The sequence below is a fragment of the Stegodyphus dumicola genome, chromosome X2 (assembly GCF_044657685.1).
Source record: "Stegodyphus dumicola isolate Sdum_Otavi_A_Nest chromosome X2, ASM4465768v1".
NCBI classification, from domain to species: domain Eukaryota; kingdom Metazoa; phylum Arthropoda; class Arachnida; order Araneae; family Eresidae; genus Stegodyphus; species Stegodyphus dumicola.
In genome coordinates, this window is record NC_140781.1 from 122,058,070 (window position 1) to 122,079,886 (window position 21,817).

The 21,817-nt window shown below is 32.7% G+C and overlaps 1 protein-coding gene across 4 annotated transcripts in view; it reads right to left on the reverse strand.

Moving 5' to 3' along the window:
- Positions 1-5,767: 5,767 nt before the first annotated feature.
- LOC146992905 (uncharacterized) overlaps positions 5,768-21,817 on the reverse strand; it is a 154,497-nt gene continuing 138,447 nt past the window's right edge. For all 4 annotated transcript variants that reach the window (XM_085809594.1, XM_085809596.1, XM_085809593.1 and 1 more), the window contains 4 exons: positions 12,009-12,063; positions 11,823-11,919; positions 11,525-11,707; positions 5,768-5,883 (listed from right to left, as the gene is read on the reverse strand). In XM_085809594.1, coding sequence (XP_085665720.1) covers positions 5,828-5,883; positions 11,525-11,707; positions 11,823-11,919; positions 12,009-12,063 — 391 coding nt within the window. In that variant the 3' untranslated portion in view covers positions 5,768-5,827. The remainder of the gene's footprint in view (positions 5,884-11,524; positions 11,708-11,822; positions 11,920-12,008; positions 12,064-21,817) is intronic.

Here is a 21,817-nt window from a genome sequence, read left to right on the forward strand (position 1 = left end):
TTGCCGTCATCACACCCATGAACTAATACTGAAAAGGAGTGTTTGAGGATTGTTGGGGCATATCATCAAGTGGTCCCGACATCCGGAGGTTTTAGAAATTATAAAGTCTGTGGGAACTTAATAAGATGCCATATATGACAATGTTGAATGAAAGTCCCATTCCAGGTTACTAGAACAAAGAATGAAAGCGGTTTACTACATCCAAAAAATGTGCTAAGAGACAGAAGTCATCCAAGAGAAGACTGCAAACAGTTATTACACTTCTGTACCTAGGAAGTTGGTCCTAAAATGACTTCAGCTTCAGGATCTGAGAGGCTTTGCAATAAACATGCATACTTGCCAACCTATGACACTCAAAAATCAGGAGATTTTTCACAATGTTAAAAAGACTTTTTAAATGATAAAAATATAGTTTTTAATAATGAATTAACTTTAAATACTAACTAATTCTTAAATGCAACAACACAAAAATACCTTACACATAAAAAACATTTTTATTACTTGCATCGTTTAAGGGAAAAAAAAAAAAAAAAAAAACACTTTAATCAGCTTTCGTACAAATGTTATAAACAGTGGCAGATTTTGCTTTCTTTAAGAAACTTCATAATTTTGTTCACAGCAATTGCCACGTAGGCCTGTTTTCGCTAATAAAAGTTTTTCGAATGTGTCATCACTAATATTAGATCTAAATTTAGTCCTCGTTTTCGCAACAACACTGAGAATCCTCTCACACTCTGCATTACTATAGGGAACTGTCAAGATGGCAACACAATTCTAGACAGTTCACTATATTTTATAATTCCATCAGCACCTTTCACTTTTCCAATTAAACTCCACTGGGTGTCAATCCTAGCTGATTTTATAACTTCATCCAAGTTTTCTAATTGTAAACTGCTGTTATGCAGCTGTTACAATTAGAAAACTTGAATGAAGACTTGGATGGATTGTTTCAATTTTTCCTTCCTTTTAGAACTCCTTTCAAGATAATAATAAATATCAAATATGTGTTCATCCACATTTATTGGTAAAGAAGCTGCCCCCTTTTCAGCTGCTAAATTTAAGAGGTGACAGGTGCACCTCATAATCTGAATTTTCCTTTCTTAAGATGTCTGCAACACCAGTCTTCCAAGCCTACCAATACTGGTGCATTATCGGCAACAAGTGCTATACAATTATCCAGAGGGCCTGCATTTTCTTTTAAAGTTTTAATAATTAGCTGTGCTATATTAAAGCCTGCCAAATGTCCTTCTAAAGTAGGAACATAAAGTAAACTGCACTCAATTTCTGAAGACTCTGGATCAAAAAAAGAAACAACAATTGGATAGTTTTGAATCGGTATTATTGCATCCATCCGTAGAGAAGCAGAACTGACTGTTTTAATGCAATCAATAAGTGAAGATTTATTTTTCAAACCCATTTCTTTAACAATTGCACCTGTTTTGATTCTTGCACCTTGAGTATTTTTTAGCGATTTCACTATCGGGAAACATTTTTCTAAATAAAGCTGCAGCATGATCCGATGCATTCAGTGGCAGGTTGTGCTCCAGTAAAAAGGCAGAGAACAGACATTCTGCATTAATCACTTTTTGGTCCTTTGTTTCCGAGAAAAAATGTAATTTTTCGTTTTTTTCAAAACAACTCGTGTTATCCTTGTGTTTTTGTGTATGCACATGTTTCAGAACATCCGCCCTTCCACCATGCGAAATCGAAAAATCGCAACGACAGGTGGTACACATCGCAAATTTATTACATTTCCTTGAGAAAATAATGGAAGGAAAGTCAACTGTGTACGATTTTTTAAACGTACACGAGTATTTCCCTTCCTTGCAGACATAACAAAAGATGATAATTTCTAAAACTATTTCCCTAAGGAACGTATACTCACACAACTCAGTACAAAATGAACAAAATAACTAAAGCACATCCAAATAACAACTTGCTTTGTCCTCATTGGCTAATATATGCCAGCTGACATGCAGTGGAGCTCGAAGCCCACTGGAGAACGACGTTTCTGGATACGTATAATGCTCTCACTCACAAAGCAGAAGCTATCTGATTTGCAAGGTTTTGTTTTAGATATAATGTAGAATAATTCAATTGCTTTCAGACGTCCAAAAGCACTTTTCTTTTTATTCATATAAAAGTACTCAGCCAAGTTGCATAAAAGTCGTGAGAAATTTTCAGAATAAGAAAAAGTAGGGAGAAATATATTATAAATCGGGTTGGCGGTCGAAAATCGGGAGTCTCTCGCTTAAATCGCGAGAGTTGGTAACTCTGAGCATGGTGGGTGGCAAAGGCAATATGCACTTAAAATTGTCCTCTTCACTAAGTAGTTGAATATTTGTCAACGAGAACCGAAAACCATGAAACAGATTATATATTTTGGGAGCCTTATATATATGCGCTTTCGGCATGAGGCAAATGTAAGTTGATGGGCTCCAAATGAATGATTTGGATATGTTACAGGTCTTGACGCAGACATTAAAAAAAAGTACTCTCACAGTTGCTAGTCAGAAGCAAACGTAGGATTGGCTTTCTTGGATGAAAACATGATTAAAATTTTAGAAACCAAACCTGCACAGAAAAAGGAAATAAAATTATTAGAAGGTAATAACATATTTTTTTTGTTTGAAGGAAACATGGGCCATATTATTATTAATAAAACAAAGATGTTCTTTGAAATTATTTGTGATCTACAACACGACAGAATACTGCAGTGATTCTCTAAGAAGCCATGTGAACGCTCTTAAGGTGGTGAATGATACCACAGAAAGAAGAATTGCTCTGACAAGAAAGTTTAACAAATCAGTCATGAACAAACAATAAAAATAATTCTTGTTGAGGGTAGTCAAGCATCACAGAAAACTTTTCACAAAAGACTAAAAGGGATTTATCATTCAAAGTTGATTAATGTAAGACATGTTTTGCCTATCATACTAGCTATTAATTAGTTTTACTATCTCGTTTTAATATTATTTTTAAGTTTGTGATTTCTAGTTTTCCCAATAAAAGTAATTAACATTAAAAATACTATTTGGCCCCTACTTTTACAAAACTGATCAGTGTGCAACACTAAATATCATTCAATCTTCTCAAAATTTGGCACATATATCTTTTCCATCACAGACTTGGGGAGTAAGCAAAGTCTGAAAAAATTTTACATTTTGCTTTACAAAACGAAACACCCTACTGTCTATGCATTGTTTTATCATTGGCACCATTTCTTGCTGCATTCAACTGATCACTTAACAATGTCTGTTCCAATTTCAAATGATACGCTGGGCTTCAAAAGTTAAACACGCAATTCAAATTAGCAGTTTTTCAAACCAGAGTTGAATTTGAGTGGCTGAAAATCGATCCAGATGAAAATGGCAGTATGCATATATCTCTGTTACAGTCAATCATGATTAACTGTATGAAGATATGCTAAGTAGGCCGTTGATGAAGATACCAGCATTCTCAACTTTACATTTATATTTTTATTGATTTAAGTGCTTAACTTTTGGAAATTAGTGCATTTTGCTCTTGTCAGGGTTGCCACATTACCTGGAAAACCTGAAAAAAGTCAGGGAATTTGTAAACTGACTAAAAAAGTTTGGCAGAAATCAGGGACTTCAAATATTTCAGTCAAAATCTGGAAAAGTTGGGGAATTTCATATGGCGACCCCCCTAAAAAGCGATTTATACATCAACATTGGAAGCGATCACTTTTCTTGACAAATGTTGTATTGCATGAGCGTCATTCAGGCAGCTGGCATACAGCCAATTTTCCCAGTTCCAATCAGATTGTCTTTTAGAAAGGCAAAGCAAGTTTCCAACAACTATGGTTTCCAGTATCTCGAGAATCGAGAGATTTGCATGTGCATGTGCAGTGCATGTTGAACAAATGAAAATATAAAATACCTTCCCATTCTCATATAAAACAAAATCAGTTCAATTCTGGTATACAGTACACACACGATTTGGCGACATTATGACGAGCAGTAAACGGGTCATTTTGGTGTTAGTGACAATTTTCAAAATCATGCCAAGGCTACTAGGATTTTACCACAAAATCTTTTGAACACTTTTTTCTTTTTAATAAGTGCTTTATCTGTCATTTTGCAGTAAAATTTAAAAAAGTAATCAATCATCTAAACTAATATAAACATTTAATATAATTATATTCACCAAAATATAGTTAATTATTGTTATTCAGTTTTAAATCTTTCAGTAATTAACTTTATTTTAATGCTATTTGTATCATTTAATGTGGCTTCTTCCTCCTAAATTCATTTATTATTAGTTAATAATAAGTATTTCTGGGAAATGTTTCTCTGGCATACTCCGAACCTAATTCTAGCAGTATGATAACATAACTTCACAAAATTTAATGCACATATTTTTTGCTTATGTATGCAACTAAATAAATGTAAAATACTTGAATTTATTTTAAAATATCAAAATAGCATTAAATATATTTCTTTCTTTCATTTAGCTGCAAAATGTCTGCCAAAAAAAAGAGGGGGGAAGAAATTTTAAAATCCAGATTGGGCAGATTCTAATCTCTATCTTCAGTGGGGAAAACAACTCCTATTATAGTTATAATACAGTCCCGGACTCGTCGGGTCCGAATTATAGATCAGTTTAAATCTGGTAAGATGGCATGCAGAAATTATAAAATTAAAAATATGAAACCGTAATTTATGAAATAAAGAACAATTATGATCTAAAAGGGTATCAAAAATTTAAAAAAAAAAAAAAAAAGCTTTATATTTATTTGTTTACTTTATTAAACATTTCTTTCAAATCGCGCATGCATAAAGCATACATTACGCATAGTCGAAATTAGAAAATTGCAACCAGAAAACTATTTGATGTGTATTCGCGATATCTGTAATGAATTTGATTTAAATCATATCAGAGTACATCGAGATGAAATACTACATTTAGTAATGAATTATAAGCTGAATAAAATAAAAACATCTGTCCTGAAGATAAGGATAGTGCTGACAGATCAGCTTCCACTTCATTGCGTGCCGCGACGTTCCCCTTCCCCGCAGAGCAGCGTGAAATTGATAAACAGATTTCGGAATGGTTAGAGAAACATAGGATATGCCTTTATCAATTTTTTGTAGCAACTCCACTTTTTGTTTAATGGACATCGAAACATGCTTTTGCTTTGTAGATTCTTTGGTAGCTCCAGCATCGGAAATTCTATTTGACATAATCGAAAGTTCAAGCTTACTTTTATAAAATTGCTCTAACAGTCAGCAAAAAATAATAAGCTGGACCTAATTCGAAGATTAAGGAACAACACAATCTGCAACATTAACTGAAATAGATAATTAGATAACTTTAGCTTATCTTATACTGTCTGTTTATACATTAAAAGCGCATGCGTGCACGTTTATGCGTTGACGCATGCACACAAAGTTTGTAGCTTTGAGGTCTGGATTATAGTTCATTTCGGATTATGGGCGTCCGGATTAACGACTTTTGACTGTAGTAATGTTTTGGGGAAAAGTCATATATAATTGGCAAATTTTTGTGCTTTTAAGTGGTACCATAATTAACCTACCTCAAAGCACAGCCAACACACACTATGTGGATAGACTGGGATTTTCTTAAAACACACCTAGAAAAGTCAGGGAATTTCATTCTCTTGCTTGACTGACAACCCCGTCTCATGAAATATAGAAATCATTTTTCCGGCCCACTTTTATTTTGGCCACTTTGTATATAAATGAAATATATTTGCTCAAATTTTATGCACAGGAAGTACAACTTTGTAAAATATTTACTCAACTTTTATTCAGAACAAGTACAGCTTCGTAAAGTACAGTAATCAGTTGCAGTAGAGTTTCCTTTTTGGTTTTTCTCGCTTCTTCTTTTCTGTTATACCTGAATAAAAAATATATAACTATTTTAATTGTACACTATTTGCAATACAGAATATTAGTATTCAATAAAATATATAAAACAAAAATGCAGATTTTAATAAATACTACAGAGCCTACATTACCTGAATTCTCTAGGAACTGAGCTGGCAACCAATTAAAAAAATCACCAGGAAAATGTGATAATTAGAGAGGTTGCAAAGAAAATCAGTAATGTTTGAAAATTCTGCTATGTTACAAGATTTAGTTTATATTGATTAGTTATGAAAACAGTGTTAAAAATTGGACACTAAAAATTAATTTGTAAGCATGTTTCAGGAATAAAATCAATTAAACATTGCTCAAGATGAAGTTTGAGAACTGATAAGTGTAAAAAACAGTCAGCCACAGGTTTTCCAGTTTTGGGTTATATAGAAATTATTCATGCCATATGTTATTCATTAAAATTATTTACCAATTAAAATGTTAATAAACTTGAGCACTTATTTCATACAAACCAATGTAGAAAACCCCGTCAAAACTGGCATGATTTAAAATTTAGTCTCTATAATCTGAGTTTACAAATATCTGAAATAGTTATGGTTCCACTTAAAATAATCGAGGTTCTACTGTAAAAAAATATTATGCAATAATATTATGCAATTGGTAGTCATACCTACCAATGACTTCACCTTACATATACGATATATAGAGTTTCTCAAAAATGTAGTGACAAACTTTTAGGGGAAGTAGGCGGCATCTGTGACGTAGATTGAGAATTGCATAGCAACCCATGACTGGAAAATGTCAGGGGTAAGTAGTAGTAAAGGTAGAAGATCAGAAAAGATCAAAAGAGTAACTAAACTAAAACATTTATAGGAAATCATGAGTACAAATGGCATACGAGATGAATATAGCTCTGGTGTTACAACAGATGCTCAAAGTTTACACCATCAGACACCAAGCATGCCTGGCACCAATGGAATACTGATTGCTGAACAAGGTCAAACACACCAGGAGTTTCTTTGTTTGTAGCACCAGTGCAGACAAGTCTTGCCGCAAGATCTATTTCAGATTCATAAGATGGTGATTCATGATATCTTTGAGCCTAAAGAAGAAATCAAGCTTAATACATCAGATGAGCACGGAGGCTATGGAACTGGTCCAACGGACCCAATCCATTGATGCAGGAATGACCTGTTCATATGTCTACAAACAGCCAGTCTAAAATGAGCAGGTTGGAACCACACGTTGGTCCTCACATTTGCTAGAAAATTGCCAAGTATGCCTGGAAGAATCTGCTCCTGAAAGATCTGATAATTCACAGTGATCATGCAGGATGGTAAAAGGTGCAGCTCAACCAAGCAGATGCTGACCAAACTGCCTACATATTTACAGGAAAGAGATGTTGTGCTGTGTGGTACCACAGACTGTGGGGGGTTCCCGTAAGCTCACAAATGAGCATTGTGCTGATGGAATACTCCATCCCTATGGAATGTGGCCACATCAATGAACACATAAGCTGGGAAATTCACATTTTAGGGACTGCTGTGGATACTACTGTGCAAAATGCACAGATGCAGAATGATCATGATGAAGCTGTAACTCAACTCTTTGGAGATGAAAGGCATGTAAGGCCTTGGTGTTCAGAACATGCTGCACACTACAAGATGCTGTTAAGGCAGAAGGAGTGGCACATATGCTGGTACTGGGCTTAGTCTCCATGGCATCCAACATATTTTCTTCCATAACAACTGAACAAGTTGATCATGGCCTGTCCTCACTATTCCTGCTACTTTGTATATAAAATAGAGCAGCAATTTGCCAATTTGTTACCCTCCTAAAAATTGCTAATTTTTATACACCAAAAAAGTTGTAATCTTTAGTTTCTAGTGCTTCCTTTTGATTCTAAATGACAGCACTACCCTATGAACGTTTAAGATTTTGCAGTTATGAAATTAATAAACCTCGTTCAAAGGTATCATGTTTGAATATTCATAAATTCTATTGGACGGGAGGGAAAAAAATTCAAAATCTTTAAATATATGATGCACACATGCTGAATCTTATATATTTACTGCATTTCAATCAACACTGATAATTAAAAGATAATTTATAGGATTTTAATACCGGTATATAAAATATACCAATGCCAATACCGAGAGTACCTTGCCAATAGATGGCAGCACCAGGCTTCTCCATCTCTACTCTGTGGAATGACAGAATTTATTTACATTATAATTGTTTATGACATAATATGATACAGTTGTTTATGATTAATTTAAAATTGTTTATAATTAAATATTATGTTGATTGTTTAATGACCCTATGCTAGGAATGAATAAAAAGTATTTTACTTTCTTTTCATACTTTGCTTACTCCAGTTGAGTTTTCATTTGTCTTTCTTCAGCTAAGATTTTAATTTCACCCCATCCCTCTTTACCCCCGAGACAAACTGATTTCAAAATTGTTGTCTGGTTTCAAAACATTACACGATTGTAAGGGTTAAATGTGGCATGTTACGCCCAAAAGACACCCATCTCTGTTTTTAAAAACCCTAGAATGCAGTGAAAATGAAAGGAGGTGATTGATGGCTAATTTCGCCATATTAGCAGGGTTTAGATCCCACAAACCATGAGGGGGAGTTAATAAAAGGGAAACTCACTCAGAAACATGGGAAAAATGGCATGCACTGAAAAATCTGCTGATTTGAAAGCATTATTTTTATGCTTTTTCGTTAATTACAGGTGAGAGACTAGCAACACAAAAGAAATTTCCCCCCATGGGTAAGAATGCAGGCAGGCAGCTTCCGAAATAAGTCTGTATAGTTGGTGAAAGGGGGGGAATAGCTTTAGATGCAAAATATTTACCTTTGGAAGGAAAATATCCACTGGTTCCACAAGGTCCATAGACCTAACAATCGAATAAAAAAGGGGCTTCAAGGTGTCTTTGTACTTTACCTCTATTGAAGAGATGTTCTTGAGCAAAATTATTATCTTATTTATTGCAAAGTTAAAAAGGGGCCCCCAAAGAAGATGAAAATCGAAATAAGAACTTTGAGATGTATCAAAAACAATTATTTAACAGCTTTTCTTCCTGAATGAAATGATATATTACAACCTATATTTACAAAAATTTAAATGGGGGCCTTATGGTGCCCGATATTTGAAAGTGTTGTGGCGGGAAGGGGGTTTTGGTATCATAGCAGGAAGCATATTTTTTTCATATATTATCTAAAACTTTTAATTTTTTCACTGAGTCACAAAGTGTCATTTTTTTAGCTTTATATTCTTCAGCTGAGTTACATTTCCTTGTATCATTGTACTAGTTTAGTTAGAGAATGATGTGGTTTACTTATGCAGTGAAACATTTTCTAACTATTTTGATAACATAATAATATTGAACTTAAACCACTTTCAAAAGCTTTCTACACATATTTTACATAAGTATGTTCAACTGGGTGGCCTCATCAAAGAGCCTAAAAACATATATTTTATTTCTAAAATTTTTAATTTCTAAAGAAATTTTAGATCTTTTTGACTTCATACCTAACTATATTCAAGCACCCATTTCTATAGACACATACCAAAAGTAAGAAAAATAGATTAAAAAACCATAATTAACAATTAGCAGATGCACAGAAAAAAATTTTTCTTCTAGCCAGTGTACAAAATAGTATATACTAGCTCTCAAAATTCAGGATTTCACTCTAGATATTTTAAAGTCTCAGTTGTGTGTTCTTGGGGTCCATAAGCTACAATTCATACAAAATTTTAAATTCTTTTCTTTACCACCCCTGAATGGGTTAATGATCCCTACTCACACAAATTTTGATGCATACATACAAACATACCATGTTGCAGTTGATTTCTGGGAAGCACTCTTGATAAATTCATTCAGCAGCTCGTCCATTGCCCTCAGCCAGTCCACACACTAAGTGAATGTCTGCACCATTTGCATACCATAGCGTGCTCTTCGTGTGCTGGCTACTGCTCGAATAAGGAAATCCTCAGTTTCCCCTCCAGGACTGATGTCCAGAGCACCACCTACTGCCATTCGATGATGTTTCCTGTCAGGGGTTGCTACACAATTCTGAATCCTATAATATGCCCAATTTTTCCTAAAAGTTTGTCGCTGCATTTTTTAGACACCCTGTATAAGGAACATTCTCAAAGTGATCACTTCCGAACCCAGTTAGGGATTGGCTAGGCTCTGTCTAAAATTTGTTTATTGGAGAAAGCTAGAAAAATCACTGTCACAAACCATTAGCATAAAAGAAAACTGTCTATGGAAAATAAAACTGTTTAGGATAACGGAAGAGAGAGCAGATAATGTTATAACTTGGTGATCAATAACTTATAACTCACCTGTTTCATGTTTTAATAATGTTTGTCACTAACAATATTTTGTTTTGCTTTGAATACTGATTTAATTTTTAAAGCTAAATAGACTTAATCTCCAAATTTAGCTACTTGAAAAATACAAGCTATTAAATCATTAAGAGTTTACAAATACAGACACATATAGGTGTTAATTATAATATGGGTCATTTCTCTTTATTGTATTTTTTAAGGTTCTTCCAATTAGGCATTCTTCAAGATGATGTAACAGAATGATTTTGAGTTAATCGCGAATGTTTTCCCTGGTATTATCCAAGTAACATGGGAGTTAATTGTAATGGAATAATACTTAACATGTTTACTAGTATTAAAATATTAAATACTGGTGTTTAAAATATTTGGTGATAAACTTGCCTTTACTTCAGCTGTATCCATATAGGAATTGTTAACATTACATAAATAAGACATTGCCACAAGAGATATTTCAGGCATATGTACATATATATCCTGCTTTGTAACAAAGATACAAGCACAGGAAAGTTAAATTGGCTCAGCTTTCTGAAAACTAACCATACGAACTAACAAACATAAAAAAGATACCTCCAAGTTATACCCATGACTTCATTAATGGAAACAGCACATCTTTGGTTAAATACTTCGAGAGCATCCACACTTAGTAACTGTATGGGACAAGGAAAAAATAATCGCTGAACTTCGGCATATAAACAGCCTCAAAATTAGAGAAGTGCTTGAAATCATCACCAAGCCACGTAGCAACAGAGATTTATCCTTCACACTTCCATACACCTGGATATCAATTCTGAGTGCAGCAACTCTACAGAAAGCCATAAAAGACTATGAATGTGATTTAACTGTCCACTCCAGCTCCAGCAGACAAAGCAGACAGGCCATATGTGAAAGTTCCTTTGCTTCTATTTTTAAACAAGCTCTTTGTCAACCTAATCTCAATTTTAACAACAATAAAGGTAACGTATATATATGAGATTGCATTCTGAAAATCTTAGCAAAGATTTGCTGCATGACTAATAAAAATAAAACTTTACACATTGAACTGAATCAAATGTGCAAAATATGAATGTATGATAGCAAAATAAAATAATCAAATCTTAATTCTGAATGTCCCTTAGAGAGAGCACTGAAGATAGGCTATGGAGAGTATGAAGCAGAGTTGATGCTAAAAATGCCTATTTTGCAACTAATATCATTTAATCATAAATTTTTAATAAATTAGAAAATAATAGTGAATTAGTAACCAGATTGAAATCTTTTAATTCAAGCATTAAAAAAAAAGAGAGATTAACTTACATTCAGGAGGTACTAAGTCAGGTGGAATATCAAGAATACTTTCAATATTTGATTCCTCTTCAGATTCTTCAACTGGTTCTTCTATAGTTACTTTTTTTGGTCGGCCGAGTTTCCTGTGTTGTTTGGGCACTTGACGTGGACGACTTTGTTTTTTCTTTTCTGAAGTATTAGAGGACTTCTCATCTATTGAAAAAATAAATTCTGTAAGAGAGATCATTTACATTTCTCCAACACTTGCACATTCACTTTAAACTAAAACCATCACCTCGATTTTTGGGGGAAATGAATTGACCAATACCTAATTCCATAGAAGTATTTTCCAAATGAGGTGCAGAGCGATGTTTGTATGCGGCTTCTTTTATACGGGCTCTACGTGACCCTATGTCTTCCGAAACCTGTTGTTTTAAAATTAGCTTTAAACAAAGCATTTAAATATAAAACTGTTTCTTTAACAAGTTCTTAGAAAATTGAAAAAAGGACTTACCTTAGACCTACACCCTTTAAGAGACTTCTTTGGAGCACTTATTGCCTTGAGACGGCTAAAGAGAAATAAAAGGTGACTAGACTTCAAAAAATAAATGGATCTTAGACTGGATAAACACTGAACAAAATTAATCCAAAAAAGCATACAAAATAGCATTTGCAGCAAGCCAAAAACATTTTTTAAATTATTATATATATATATATGTATGCATATATTACAGTATGATAAAGTTTTATTTTAAAATAATCTATGCCAATATCATTTCCATGAAAATGCTGCTGAAAATTAATCAATTATAGACAAAAAGAAAGAAATTTATAACTAAACCACAAAAACATGAAAGAAATCTAAAACTAATAAATACAAAATTCCCCCAAAATATGTAAAAATCAACTAGCAATCATCCAACCATTAGAAGTATAGAAAAGGTACAATAAATAAATAAATACAAAAATATACAGGCAGAGGAATTCAATCAGTATCTGATTCATCATTATCAAGAGAAGGCAGACCAGATGCAATTGCACACTTCTCCCCTTGAAAAGTCACCGCATTTCTGTTATTTGAAGTTAGCTGATGAGAAATTATAAATTATTTCATTTTAATGGTTCACCCAGGGATAAATAGAAGGGCTAGGTCATTCCTTTGTTCAACTCCTCACTGGCTCGAGCGTTATGGGGGGGGGTTAACTGGAAGTAATCTGACATGTTTGTGTTGCACCTGCTCCGATTTCGCGCATTTAAAACTGTAGTTTCATTCAGTTGAGAGACGATTTTCTGGAGGTCGCATATCCCAAATTAATTTTAATCATACATATTTGTTTTCTAATAATGCAAATATTTAATAATTTGTGTATATATATAGTTTTAGTCAGTTTTCCTTTTAAATTCTAAATTTAAAGTATACTTTATGTAATACAGCTTCTTATGCTGTAGCAACGTGCCGTAACACTTATAGAAATACGAAAGGAAGAGATATTGTATTTCATGCTTTCCCAAAGGACAATTTGATTTTGTCAAAAGAATGGATATATAAATGTCGAAGACAGGATTCTAAATTAAGATAACAATCTTGTGCAACAATATGCATTTATTTAAATGTAATATTGATGTAAGCCTAACTTACAAAATTATTAAAAAAATATACGTTATTATATTGAATCGGGAGAAAAATATGCTAATGTAAAATTTACAATTAGGCTGAAACTCAAACTTAGATTAGCAGAAATTTTGAAATCTACGGCAATTTAAGGTTTTTTCTTGATTAATTTTAAATAGCTGTTATTATAGTTATCTTAGAAGCAGTAGTACGGTTCTCTTAGTTGACATGCAGGTAAAGAAATAATTAGAAATAAACAGGCATTTAAAGAAAAAAAAAAAAAAAAAAATTCCCTGCAAATTAAAAAAAAAAAAGGAACTTTATGCTAAGAGTGGCACATTTTATCTGTTATTTTAAAATTGAGAAAGTACTATTAAATTTTTTAATGTTCAGTGTAAAATGCATACTGCAGTAACATTGTCTCCTCTAAATTATAGCTATCTTTCACACACAGCTCATTTTAAACGCTGGTTCTTCAGATTTAAAACGCTAATTTCTATGTTGTCAATTGCATCTCCGCGCTCAGTGTCATCATGGCTACATCATCACTCCTCGCTGCTTGTTTCAGAGGGAAAAGCTCTATGAGCTAGCCCTTCTCTTTTAAGTCCTGGGATCACCTGAAAATTCTGAATATCTCTCCAATGCAGGTTTCTTCCAATGTAAAGAAACAGCACAAAAACAAATGTATGTATCAGTTAAATGTCCAATAAAGGAAAATAATAATAATTATTAGACATATTTAAAAAAATTTGAATACACATTCAGATATATTGATGATATTATTACTGTCAATAATGATACAGTACAATCCGGACGTCCATTACCCGGAATGATCTATAATCCAAACCTCATCCAATCCAAACTTTTTTTTTTGGTATGCTTTATGCATGCGTGCTTAATGTATAATGGACGGTATAAGCTAGGCTAAAATTATCTTTACTGATTCTAAGGCATTTCAGTTAATGTTGCAGATTGCGCTGTTCCTTAATCTTCTAATTGGATCCGACTTATTAATTTTTGCAGACTGTGAGAGCAATTTTATAAAAATTAAGTTTGAACTTTCAATTATGTCAAAAAGAGTTTCCAATTCTGGAGCTGCCAAAGGATCTACAAAGCGAAAGCATGTTTCGATGTCCATCAAACGAAGAGTGGTATTGCTGCAAAAAATGGATAAAGGCATAACCGTCCCAAAATTATGCTAGGAGTATGGCATTGGATGACACAAGAAAAGGAACTTTTGAATTTTTTGTGGAAGCATCTTAAACAACTTACATTAAAAGAAATGTTTAATAAATAAACAAAAAAATATTAAGTTTTTTTTTTTTTTTGAAAATTTTGATACCCTTTAGATCATTATTGCTCTTTATTTCATAAATTACGGTTTCATATTTTAATTGCATAATTTCTGCATGCCATCTTACTAGATTTAAATTGACGATCTATAATCCAGAATCGCTGAAGTCCTGACGAGTCCGGATTATGGACTTTGTACTGTAATAGCATTGAAATTAGCAGCATCTACCTCACTGACTAAAATCAATTATATGCTGATTATTTGGATCTTAGCATATATAATCTTAAAAGAAATTGGGATTATATTCTGGCCATTAATGAAAGTGTTTTTTTTTTAGAAAACATCATCTAAAATTAAAGTATTGCATATGATTTTGCCAATTGTATTTAATAGGTAGGTATTTAACTTCAGCACTTACCCAAAGAACATGTAACAGAATATTTGTCTGAGATGGGTCAAAGAAGCATTAGTCTTTGAAACAGATGAAGGTGAAATATTCGCACTGCGTGAATTTTTAGTAACTAACTAGGATATTCAGATTATGCCTTCCAGTCTTCAGCTAGTCCAGATCTGCTTGTTGCTTCACCATCACTAGTTTTTTGAATTTCTGGAAGTTCTAGGATCATAATATTTGGCTGTAGTGTGTGGATATCCTCATCATAGCATTAAAGGATCCATTCTTGATCTAAAAATGAATGAGTATCATGGTCAACATTTTTCCCATCCTTCTTCTGTCATTAATAGGTCTAAGTTCCATAGGAATTTGTCTCCATTCTCCATAAGAAAGAATTTTTTTTTTGCTGTTAAAAGGTTCTGTGCTTTCCTTCTGTGTGCTTAATTCCATCTTTAACAGTCTTCATTTTTGTGAAGTAAACAACAAATGAAACAAACAAAAATACTGTGACAAATACTCACCATCACTATTTAATATGAAACTTGCTTGAATGAAAGTACACTAAACTTAAGTATCCTTGACAACATGTTAAATATCAGAAACAGTCTTTTCTATTGTGATATGTGGAACACATCTGGGGTTAAATTAACCATCATTTTAAACATAGCACCAAAAGCATGTAAATAGAATATGCAGTACAAAGTCCGTAATCCAGACTCGTCGGAACTTCGGCCATTCCAGATTAGGGGTTTTCCCGGATTATAGATCGTCAATTTTAATCTGGTAAGATCGCATTCAGAAATTATACAATTAAAAATATGAAACCGCAATGTAGGAAATAAAGAGCAATTATGATCTAAAGGGTATCAAAATTTACACAAAGAAAAGCTTAATATTTATTTGTTTACTTTATTAAACATTTCTTTCAATGTAAGTTGTTTAAGTTGCTTCGCTTTTTTTGCTAATACTTTCTCTTTAATTCTATAAACAGACATAATTTCTTGTTCAGTTACAAAGTTCCACTATTCACATCCTGCAATTGCTGTGTCGAGAATACCGACTAACTTGTAAATCTAATTTTTTCATTTTCAATAACCTCCCTGTCACTTTCTTCACTATCGGAAGTGGTATTTTCTGGATCTAGAACCATACTACAGATTTCGCGTCCATTAATTGATTGATGATTGGGGCATTGTCGTCGCAATGAAAAACTTCTGTTATATCATCTTCATTTATTACCGCTTCTCCACATTTCTTTACAAAATCTTGAAAATTTCACCTTTAGTTTGCGATGCCCGAGAACCTTCAAATTTGCGGCTATCATCTTCATCGTCCTCCCCATGAAATATAGTAGCTGGTCATAAATTATGCCAAGCAGTTTTTAACGTATCTGGAGATACATCATCCCAAAATCTTGTGATGCTCCACACAGCAGATTTTATGCTAAAAAATTTAAAACATCTTGAATAGTCTTGCAATTTTTCCAGAAATTTAACATAGATTTTAAAAATGCTATTTTATATTTGCATTTCAGCACGTGCTTTATTCCCTTATCCATAGGCTGAATGATGGACGTACGATTTGGAGAGAAGAATAATACGGATACATTATCTTTCACTTAAACTTTAAGTGAAGTATGGGTCGAACAGTTGTCAACAATCAGGACTATTTCTGAGTCATCGGGTAAACCAACCGAATTCAAATGTCGCTGAGCCTCAGGTATAAAATGATTTCCAAACCAATCATTCATCAACGCTTGTGTCATACATGCTCTTTTATTTGTGCGATATATAATAGGAAAAATTGTTACTCCTTTAAAAATGCTCGAGGTCGTGCATGTATTCCGATTACAAAAAGTTTGCATTTGTGCATGCCTGCGCAGTTGTGCACGCTAAAATTGTTAGTTTCGCTTTGGAATCTTTGACACCAAATGGAGCCTTTTCTGTAGAGGTTACCAAGGTATTTCACCGTACATATTGCCAGAAAAAAAAATAATAAAAAACAGTTTCATCAGCATTGTAAATTTGTTCTGGAGATAATTGTTCTCTAGTAATGAGTTCAATGAATTCATCTGCAAATTATCCAGCAGCTTCAGTGTCAGCTGAAGCTTTTTCACCTGAAATTTTTGTCTTATACCATGGCGGTTTTTTAATTTGGTTAACCAACCTGTCGAATATGTGCACTCAGTGTTTGAGTTCATTTCTTCATGAAATATTTTGGCTTGAGCCAATTAGCATTGGATCTGTCAATGGCACGCCCTCACTGCGATGCTGTCTGACCCATTCAATCATCACTTTGTCATTATCGTCACTTTTAGCATAACGAACCCTTTTCTGTTATTCATTGCAAGTGGGGTGTCGAAATCCACAAAAAATTCAAAAAGTTCCTTTTTCTTTTTGCTTATGTCATTTACAGTTGACTTTCCAATGTCTTACTCCTCGCATAAGTTTGAGGCGGATATGCCTTTATGCATTTTTTGCAGCAATTTCCCTTTTTGTTCGATGGACATCGAAACATGCTTTTGCTTTGTAGATCCTTTGGCAGCTCCAGAATTGGAATTTTTTTTTGACACAATCGAAAGTTCAAGCTTAATTTTTAGAAAATTGCTCGAACAGTCTGCAAAAAATAATAAGCCAGATCCAATTAGAAGGTTAAGGAACAACATAATCTGCAACATTAACAATGCCTTAGAATCAGTAAAGATAATTTTAGCCTAGCTTATACCGTCCGTTATACATTAAACGTGAATGCATAAAGCATACCAAAAAAAAAAAAGTTTGTGACTTTGAGGTCCGGATAATGGACGTCCTAATTACGGGCTTTGTACTGTATTAAGAAGTTAATTTTGCATAAAATCTCTCTCTCTCTCTCTATATATATATATATGTAATTTTCACAACTGTTTGTCATCAGTTAATAAATAAATTAGAATAATTTAAGATTAATTTTTTCTCCATAAATGCCATTCAATGATATTCTTTCATTATGTACTAGTGTATAACTTTGTTTAACTTAAAATTTTGTTAAAGTTTGGGTGCCAAAAGAATTTTCACACATATAATTTATAACTTTTCAAATGCTGAAAAGAAGAGAGTTTAACTTTTCTACAATTAAACTCATAAACTCTTAACACCAGTATGTCTAAAAATGTTATATATAATGCAATTTTAATAAGTTAATAGAATTTAAAAAGTTTGCTTAGAAATTCAACAAGAACAAGAAATAATTCGTCTTATTAAATTTTGCATGAAACTGAGATTCCAATTTAAATTTACGTCATTACGCATCTTGTAAAAAAAAACTGCAGCAGCCTACAACCTATAAAATTATTTTAATGTTATGAATTTTTTATCTGAGAGCTCTAATAGAGAAGGATAATGAAGGAAGTTTTAGAAGGTTTCATAGTATATACTATATGTATATATTTATATTATGGTAAAAAAAAATTACTATATTAACAGAGGGTCATGATAAGCCATGACATAGACTTAATTCTTTTCAAACCTTTTTTTTTTTTTTCATTTTCTTAGTTTTTGCTCTGCAAAATTATTAAAAAAAATAAATAAAAATTTATTGCCTTAAGTTCATTTTTTGGGTGATACCTCCTTGCCATCATCAATTTATTTCACCAATGAGGCCAATCTGACAATCACAGGAATCTGTTTTTGAATCTAGATCTTTTGTTTCAACCTTGCTGAGAGGTAGGTTTTGGTGATTCCATTTCTCTGTTGGTTTTTTAAGTATATTTTATAATTTGATTTTATTTATGTTTATTTGAGCTTATTTAAATATATCATAATTATTATTCTTTTCCTTTATTGGACATTTTAACTCATACATAGATTTGTTTTAGTACTACTTCTTTACATTGGAAGAAAACTGCATTGGGGGAAAAGCTCAGAATTTTTAGGTGAACCATTAAAATCAAATAATTTACAATGGTTCATTGGCTAATTTTGAAATAACAGAAATGCAATGAATTTCCAAAGAGAGAGGTGTGCAACTGCATCTGGTCTGACTCCTCTTGATATAACTGAATCAGATACTAACTGCATTCCTCTGCCAGTATTTTTTGTTTACACACACACAGGAACTTTGACATTTCGTGTGAAATCAAGAATCAAGTGTGTCAACTAATAAACCTATGAACTCTGATTCTGACAAATTCGGAATTGCTTATAATGAACGCTGAATGGTTCTGTTGAACCTGTTGTGAAAATTAGCCTTAAGAGGCAAATCGTTATTTTAGTGGAGGTGTGTAATGCCGATAGCCCCAGGAGAAGGAAAAGCCTGGCCAGAAAAAATAATTAGTCTGACGGGATGATCACTGGCGAGTGCCGGGTGGTTTGGCTGGATAGAAGTAATAATAAAAAAAAAAAAAAAAAAAAGAACAAAGCAGAGAAAAGAACAGAAAGCACAGTGAGGGCAAAGGGGACTTTTGACCACGGATGTTAGAGGGACAGTCTGATTTTTTTGGCTGGAGGGCTGTCGCCATTTTTTAGTTATGCAGAGATTGTTTTCTCATGCGGCGGGGATAATGCCTATCCATAATTGTATAAGAATTGTTTTCTTATTAAAGTTTACTGTTAAACAACAAAATAAAAAAGTGTCATCTCTGTGCCGATCAACAGAAACATGTGTGAAGGAAATGAACCCCATGCTACGGATAATACGGTAATCTTTGTTTCCATCTGTATGACTATGGCAATCTACGACATGTTGTGGTTGGATGACTATTGATTGATTTTTACACATTTCAGGGGAATTTCATATTTATTTGTTTTAGATTTCTTTCATGTCTTTGTAGATTTAGTTCTAAATTTCTTTTCTTGATCTTCTATAATTGATATATATATATATGAAATGTATTTTCTCATACATTATTTGTGTTGTGCAGCCATGGCAACAGGAATGAGACAAATTTTTGAATATAAAGTGATACGTTTATTTTAGCATCCATCTCACAAGCGTTCTGCCTGTACCCCGAGGAGAAGCCCTATTTACAGATATGTGTCCATCATGGTGCTCATCCAATCAGCGATATTAATTGAAATCACGAGGTGATGCTATCTTCTCATCAGGAATGTTCTTAAGGACTTCATACAATATGACAGATTTATGAGTTTGGCGATTTGGCGGGAGCCAACAGGTTAATATAATTTATAATAAAGAAAGGATTTCATCAAAATTTAGGAACAGGGATGCAATTTAGGTAGAGAATTGCCAACACATTATTAAGGAATATGATTAAAATTTAATTTAATCAACTGATTTAAAAATATTATTACATATATATATATATTATTAAAACTGAAGCTGAACTCATAGTTAAATCAAAACTTTAACTCAATACTGGCCAAAGCTAAGGAAAATTAGAAAATGATAATAATCTTCACTCAGTTCGGGCTATAACTAAGACTTCTGAAAAGAACTGGCCCTTCATTAATAAAAGGAAAGACTGCAGTATTGATTAAGAGAAATATACATATTTACTAGAATTATTCCATTAACTCTTCAATAAATCCCATTACCCTCCAGGTAAGGTTTAAGGTAATGTTATCATACCAAAAAGAGTCAAAAAATTAAATAAAAAAGTTAATGCCTGCCTTTTTAATATAGAAATTAATAAATTGCGTTGGGACCTGGTTATTTACTTGAACATAAACTTTATTACTTCTTCTTTTAAATCTTCCATTTCAGTACATATATTTTTCATTCTAATTACTCTTTTAGAAATATTAGAGTTTCAATTAATTAGTTTGATAGCTTCAAATTGGAAATTCCTCCTTTTATCATATAATTTAATTATGTTGTGTTTAATTATTAGAAGGTCAATGTATTCAATATTATCTTGACTTATACTAGTCCTATTAAGTGTTAAACTATCTGGGTAAATTTTGAATTGTTCAATAACAGAATCATTGTTGAAAGTTATAATATCAACAATGTATCTAAAAATATTTGCAGATAACCTTAATTCATTATTATTCAAACCTAGCTGAAATTTATATTCATTAGCAAAAAGAAATATATTACATATTTACGTAGAACTGTTTCCTCCCATTGGAATTCCTTTTACCCACTCAAAGATCTTATTATTGAAATTAATGTAGTTATTAAATAATGCACAATACAGGTATGTTTTCCATCTGTCAATTCAGAGGATACTTAGCATGTCAGGAAAAAGTTGTGGTAGTTGCATTAAACTAGTAAAAATTTCGTCCAATGGAAGAAAAGTATAAAGGTTTTCGAATACATAGCAGTTAATGTTCTTGATTTCTAAACTTTTAAACTTATTGAGAATTGGATCGTTATTATAAATAATCCAACTATGGTTGTGCAGCTTGTTAACTAGTTAATGAATTAAAATACAGATTTTTTTAAAATTTAATTGCAAATATGTAATCTATATTCTTTTCATAATTATTTGTACCATTTGCAATAAATCTAAATTTGAGCGGTGATATATGGAATTTAGGAAGAGCAAATCTATTGTACAGTCAAAAGTCGTTAATTCGGACACCCATAATCCGGAATGATCTATAATCCGGAGCTCAAAGCTACAAACTTTCTGAGCATGCGTCCATGCGCGTAAGACCTTAACGGCTGCGAATATGCGTGTGTGCACGATACGTTTACGAATGCGCGTTTAATGTATAACAGACGGTATAAGCTAAGATAAAATTATCTAATTCAGTTAATGTTGCAGATTGCGTTGTTCCTTAATCTTCGAATTGGATTCGGCTTATTATTTTTTGCAGACTGTTAGAGCAATTTTATAAAAGTAAGCTTGAACTTTCAATTATGTCAAATAGAATTTCTGATATATATTTACTAATATGTAAAGGATCTACAAAGAAAAAGTATGTTTCGATGTCCATTATTGGATGTACCATCTTACCAGATTTAAACTGATGATCTATAATCCGGAAAAATCGATAATCCGGAATCGCCGAAGTCCCAACGAGTCTGGATTAACGATTTTTGACTGTAGCTAGATGGTTGTGTAATTTGTAGTTTCTT